The sequence below is a fragment of the Lolium perenne genome, chromosome 4 (genome assembly GCF_019359855.2).
Source record: "Lolium perenne isolate Kyuss_39 chromosome 4, Kyuss_2.0, whole genome shotgun sequence".
Lineage (NCBI taxonomy): Eukaryota > Viridiplantae > Streptophyta > Magnoliopsida > Poales > Poaceae > Lolium > Lolium perenne.
The window spans coordinates 108,577,528-108,584,690 of NC_067247.2; the positions used below are offsets into that span (position 1 = coordinate 108,577,528).

General features: G+C 41.1%; 1 protein-coding gene across 1 annotated transcript; it reads right to left on the minus strand.

The window, feature by feature from the left end:
* Positions 1 to 2,736: 2,736 nt before the first annotated feature.
* Positions 2,737 to 3,498, minus strand: LOC127293611 (uncharacterized). Its single transcript, XM_051323252.2, has 2 exons — positions 3,072 to 3,498; positions 2,737 to 2,939 (listed from the first exon to the last, which is right to left on the minus strand). Exon 1 carries the CDS (start codon positions 3,393 to 3,395, stop codon positions 3,099 to 3,101), a length of 297 nt encoding a protein of 98 aa, XP_051179212.1. The 5' UTR covers positions 3,396 to 3,498; the 3' UTR covers positions 2,737 to 2,939; positions 3,072 to 3,098.
* Positions 3,499 to 7,163: the final 3,665 nt, after the last annotated feature.

Consider the following 7,163-nt stretch of genomic DNA (forward strand, 5'->3'; position numbering starts at 1 on the left):
GAAATAAAAAGGCCAAATTTACTTTTGCTAGTCCCAGTAATCCACCTCTGTGGCTCTGTCTTAAGTACATGTTACCATAAGTAACTCTATTCTTTTTTCGAAACAAGACAAAATATTTCTCATTTTCATTAATTGCTCAGTTAAAAACCGTGTCATAGCTACCACATCACCAACACCGGCCGACCTTGCACACAACAGATACTTCACACACACTGACAAGAAGAAACAGACCGCCGATCAAGGTTGCACTGAAGCGTCTTCGTCATCACTCCTCCCGAGAAGTAGATCAGCTAGAGATGCTCTTAATAGCAAAGGAAAAAAAGGCGCTGGAGCTGAACAGATGAAAACACCGACAACTGAACATGGAGCACGAGAGCGTGGCTGTTTATTTTTCTTGCCGTTTTATCATGATCTCGTGTGCCTGACTACGCAAAAGGGGGAGGCTTTGAAGATCTCAAAGGCTCCTCAAGCCTTCACCTGTGATCTGTCCCACATGTATTCACTATTCTTTGTTCAACTCATCCATCCAGAGACGAATCAGACAGACCACACAAGCAAAAAGCTTGAGAACACGTGGCACCATGCCATAGCCATACTCCCTCCGTCCACAAATAAGTGGACATCTAGCCTTCTCAAAAATCCACAAATAAGTGTACATCTAGACTTCTTGCCATGTTTTTTTATGTTCATGCCCTTAGTGCATGCCTTGATCTCATCTCCCATTAATCATTTTTGGTTTCTCAATATTGTTTTATTGGTTACTAGCATGCACAACATTTATTAGCGCCTAAATCAAATCATTTTCTTGATTAATGAGAAGATGATTGAAGGAATGAGGGATTTTTTTACAAAAAGTTTAAGGTCTCTTGAAAATCGCGTGTGTCCACTTATTTGTGGACGGAGGGAGTAGCTGATACCAATGGGGATATATCAACTCCAACACGATTAACGTTCTTATTACAAGCACCGTGCAGTGCCGTCCAGAATTTATTACATTCAGATATCTGTGAGACATGTCACGCATCAAGTATACTGGAGTAGTAGACGATATACACGACGAAACTCTGCATCATCATGTCACTTATCCCAAGCACCCGTCTCGCTCGATCGCCTACACAGCAAAGATCAAATCAATTTTTCTTGACAAGTCAGGTACGTTTCTCATTCAGATCCAACAGAAACAGAAAACGCATGCGCAAAGAACGAAAGAAGAACACATAATGACTTGCGATCTTGGATCAACAAACTGAAAATAAGATTGTTGGAGTTGGCTGCTTGTGCTTGCAGGCCTAATGCTAGCTATATCCAGTTTCAGCTCAAAGCAGTGTAGTATGATGTGCCCGACAGTTTCCACTTTCCACTCCCCACTTTCGATCTAATATTCGGTTGTCTCATCCATAGACTACATTGAGATGGATCATCTTTCCATCTCATTCCATGACAACATGCATCTCTTGGAAAACTGAAGGCATGAAACCGAACGGTAATCATCTGTCTTCTCCATGTTTTATTGACGTGCCGATTGCCTTCGAAAGAATCTCACGTGTTCTGCAACTTCAATTTATATGGGATCAAAACTCCACCCACCACGTTAAATTTGACACAAAAGTAGCATCGAATCGCATATATATACTTCCCATATACTACTACTAGACTCCCCCTTCCCTGGGTCTACTTCAACTGACTTGATAGCTTTGCATGAGATGATTTCTCTTCCTCTACCTTCTCCTGATGTTATAATCAATTACATTACCCTGTCTAGTAATGAGAGGTCTCGGAAACTAACCCTTCTCTTTTGGGTCAAACGATGCAAGATTTTAGTTCGCCACATGATCGGTCGGACGTGAGCACCGTGCTGCAGTTCAGGGCTCATGAAGTCAAATGACATGAATATTTAGATGATGGATGTTCACAATAACCAGAAGGGGAAATAACACTTCTTGGCACCTATCTCTGATGCAATGTCAAGGATCTAGACTGACAACCTCCGCTGATGAGGGTGCCAGCTTTTCTTTCCTGAGTGAAACATGGTATCCAATTCTGAAAGTGATGGGACATGTTCCGAGTAATTATTAAGTTGAAATGCCATCTGATCGTTTGGTACCGAGCAATTTTATTTTTTATTTCCCTAATATTAATGCCACAATCGTACAAGCGCCGAACAATCAGGTAAAAGGAACCGAAAAGCAGAAGAACAGTAGAACACAGATTAAAACAACAGCAACTGAACACAGAGAACGACGGCATGGCTGTTTTTCCTACCGTTTCAGCCGTGACCCCGTACGCCTGTAGACCCGAAAGGGGGCGCAGGGAGCTTTTGAAGATCTGAAGCGCCCAACAACAATCAAAGAATAGGATAAGTAAAAAAACAATGAAAGAAAAGAAAACGAAAAGCAGAGCAAACCAGGAGGCCAAGCTCTAGCAAACAGAGAACCACAAAGAAGAAAAGACGGTGAAACTGAACAGGGAAAAACAACCGACAACTTTTTTTTTTTTAGAAAAACAACCGACAACTGAACATGGAGAACGAGGGCATGCTGCTATTTTTCTTGCCGTTTTATTATGATCTTGTGCGCCTGTCTACCCAAAAGGAGGCGGTTTTGAAGATCTCAAGGCTTTCAAGCCTTCACCCGTTCGACATCTACTCTCAATTCTTTGCTCAAGTCGTCCATCCAGAGACGAATCAGACAGATCACAGAAACACAAGCTTGAAAATACTGGGCACCATGCCATGGGTGATACCAATTGGGACATATCAATTCCAACATGATTAACGTTTTTATTACAAGCATCGTGCAGTGCGGCCAGAGTATATTACATTCAGAGATCTGAGAGACATATGTCACGCATCACACATACTAGTAGGCGATACGCAGGACCAAATCCTGCATCATCAAGTCCCACTTCTCCCAAGCATCCGTCTCGCTCGATCGCCTACACTGCAAAAATCAAATCCATTTTTTCTTGGCAAGTCAGCTACACGTTCTTGATCAGATCCAACAAGAACAGAAAACGCATGCTCAAAGAACTAAGGAAGAACACACATAAAGACTTGCGATCTTGGATCATACCTGCACGCATGGCCGGGCGGCCGGAGCTCAGTCGCTGTCGCTGCTGCTGCTGCTGTGGCCGTCGTCCTTGTGGCCCTCGCCGTGCTTCTTCTCCTTCTTCTTCTTCTTGTCCTTCTTCTCCTTGTGGTCGTCGGACGACTTGTCGCCGTGCTCGCCGGTGATCTTGTCCTTGATCTTCTCCATCATGCCCTCCTTGTGCTCGCCCTCCTTCTTGTGCTCCTCGGCCTTCTTGTGCTCCTCCTTCTTGTGCTCCTCCTTCTTGTGCTCGTCGCTGCCGCCGCCGATGTGGAGCGCGTCGCCGATCTTGTCCATGATGCCGGCCATGGTGTTGTTTCTTTGCTACGAACTAGTGCTTCTCAGGGAATTGTCAAGGAGGTGCTAATGGGATGAGATGATCTTGCTGTGATCTTCTTTGGCTCCTCCTGGCCGGTTTTTATAGAGCGTGGGACGCGGCTCCGTGGCCGGTGGGGGCGGTGTCTGAAGAAACGGAAGGATCACCGGATAAGAAGGAAACAGATCAGATCACGCTAAACGCAGACAAGGCAAGTGTAAATGCGAGGCCGATTATTAGAGGAGGCAATTGCTTTGTGCACACGAGATCCGTACCAACCGTCCTGCAGTAGAAATGTGCATATTGTCCCGGTCTCTGCGTGGCTTTTCTCTATTATATTATTGAACAAAAACTATTTATTATATTACTCCATGTTGTCTAGTTATATACATAGCGGTGAAAATTGGTAGTGGATAGTCCATATTATCAGACATTCGTATTCGAGAAATTAAAAATGGAAGTGGTAATATCTCCTTCTATGAGATAACTAGGAGCTTATTGTAAGTGTGATGGCTTGTGTTTACAATAATAGGAATACCCTGTGATAACTAGCTCTTGTAAAGTGCAATTTATTTGTATTCCTAAAAGATCGAGAGTATTTTTTTATGTGCGCTCTACTTTATCTAGCTAGGTAGAACCATGAAAGTTATTTCATGAATCTACAACAATACTTGTACTGAACATAATATATGGCCGCACCAATTAATTTGGACCGTAGGGACCACATCTTTGAGAAAATGAATGCTTCAAATCATATGCAATCATGTCCCAATGGTACCTTTTTTTTTTAGTTCACCTTCTAATCACTCTCATGTGTTGTGTACATTTCTTATAGTCTTATACGGAGTATGCCCAATCATAATTTCGCTCATCCCATTTAATTCAAAATTACATATACATGTGTATGGATGAAGCATCTACTCTCATGGATATATAATAGCCCCCCTTCTTGTCTTGCCTCAACTACACATTTAGCTAGCTTTGAAGGATATGATATATGTTCTTATGTCTTCTCCCCATACAATATTCAATATGCATTACACCATCTAGAAATGTGAGGTCTCAGGAACTAGACCTTCGCCCAGGTGGCAATCAATATAAGAGACAGGTAACCCCGATGTTTAGTTAGACAAGTGGAACGTGGGATGATAAAGTGCCGTCCACAAATATTTAGGTGATTTATGCTCATAAGAGCAATCAAGATGAACGTTACTTTAGGCAACAAATTTCATGTGCAACGTCGAGAGGCTAAACTAGGTATCTTTATCTAACGTTGATGCCACTTTTAATTTGTTGGGAGATACATGGGACTATCGTAAGTGTACAATGGGTTGCGCTTACAATAGTTATAGCGAAATACCACATGAGGATTGTCTCTTGTAAATAGAAATTTATGTGTATTCCCGTGTGCTTGAGAAATACCTATTTTTCATGTGTGCGTTGCTTCATCTAGGTAGAAAAATGGAGGTTATTTAATTGTGTGTTAGCCCTTGTGGTCTTCCCCAACAATCTATGCATAACATAATGTACAATGTACAATTATGTATGGCTATCCAATTAACATAACACGGTTATTTAGGCTCTTCAAGTTTGAAAGAGCAGGCAAGATATATGTCACTCAAGGCAATTAATTCCCCATGCATTGTCAAGAAGGTAAACTGGGTATCTTGATCATACCTTGGTGCCACTTATACTTGGTCGAGAGATACCTAGGAGCCTATTTTAAATATGATGGGTTGTTTTTATAATAATTAGACGAATACCATGTGATAATTAGCTCTTGTAAAGAGATTTTTTTTGCATTCCAAAAATATTGGCACAGTACTTATTTTGCATGTGTGCTCCACTTCATCTAAGTAAAACCACGGAAATTATTTCACCCTGTGTTAGTACTTACAGTCATCTACAACAATCTATGCTTAGTATAATGAGAATGTCAAATATAATAAAATATATAATACATGAGAAAATGCAAGACATATTATGTGTAGAAAAATAGCTACCATTCATCAATTCACATATGAAAGAAATGATTCTCTCTCCTCCCAATGAACAAGACCCTAAGTAGAATGTCTAAGGAAAATATACATCCCACTATTATGATTTAAACTTGTGAAGAAAAAAAAATCAAAGGTGAGCTCAAGCCTCATGCAAAAAAAGAATTTAAGAGCACTTATTTATCTCTCCTTTTTTTAAGAAACGTTGGGTACAATTTAGACATGCACACGGAGGCTCACACATTGTCTAAAGTAGCAGATCTTGAATATCGACAAAGTCGCTATGATCGTCTTGATATTGATGGGAACATCGTCTCCCACTAGAAGAACAATCCACGAAGAACATGGCGCCAACCATGTGGCTTCATCCGTAGTAGGTTAGTTGAAGAACCATCCTCCTCGCCATCCAGCCAGTTAGTTGTTTTCTCCCCTTTACCCTGATGTGTGCACATTACTGTGTACGCAACAAGGTGACCCAAACACCTCTCCATAAAAAATTTTGTGATTTTTCTTTCTTGTGAGCTTGAATGAGTTAGGACATTCCAATCAAAGCATTTTTTCATATTACCGTTTATACATTTTTGTATGTAAAGAGGCCTAACACACTCTTCAGAATATCTCTTGGGGATGCATCAACACAAATTTCTATGAACCCAACGTAGGTACTACGTTGTTCAGATAAGGTCGAGTTGTAAAGTCAACAAGTACTTGTGGATAACTGATGACGCGTAAAGCACATGTCCGTTAGGAACCCCAAGTGGAAGGTGTGATGCGTGCAGCGGCAAGTTTTCCCTCAGTAAGAAACCAAGGTTATCGAACCAGTAGGAGTCAAGAAGCACATGAAGGTTGATGGTGGCGGAGTGTAGTGCGGCGCAACACCAGGGATTCCGGCGCCAACGTGGAACCTGCACAACACAATCCAAATACTTTGCCCCAACTTAACAGTGAGGTTGTCAATCTCACCGGCTTGCTGTAACAAAGGATTAAATGTATGGTGTGGAAGTGAAGGAGTTATGCCCTAGAGGCAATAATAAAGTGGTTATTATTTATATCTTTATGTTTATGATAAATGTTTATATATCATGCTAGAATTGTATTAACCGAAACATTAGTACATGTGTGATATGTAGACAAACAAGAAGTCCCTAATATGCCTCTTAAACTAGCTTGTTGATTAATGGATGATTAGTTTCATAATCATGAACATTGGATGTTATTAATAACAAGGTTATGTCATTGTATGAATGATGTAATGGACACACCCAATTAAGCGTAGCATAAGATCTCGTCATTAAGTTATTTGCTATAAGCTTTCGATACATAGTTACCTAGTCCTTATGACCATGAGATCATGTAAATCACTTATACCGGAAAGGTACTTTGATTACACCAAACACCACTGCGTAAATGGGTAGCTATAAAGGTGGGATTAAGTATCCGGAAAGTATGAGTTGAGGCATATGGATCAACAGTGGGATTTGTCCATCCCGATGACGGATAGATATACTCTGGGCCCTCTCGGTGGAATGTCGTCTAATGTCTTGCAAGCATATGAATAAGTTCATAAGAGACCACATACCACGGTACGAGTAAAGAGTACTTGTCAGGAGACGAGGTTGAACAAGGTATAGAGTGATACCGAAGATCAAACCTCGGACAAGTAAAATATCGCGAGACAAAGGGAATTGGTATTGTATGTGAATGGTTCATTCGATCACTAAAGTCATCGTTGAATATGTGGGAGCCATTATGGATCTCCAGATC

Bases quoted from the DNA above. Each gene is read 5' to 3' on its own strand.
- LOC127293611 (XM_051323252.2), bottom strand. From the start codon at position 3,395: ATGGCCGGCATCATGGACAAGATCGGCGACGCGCTCCACATCGGCGGC.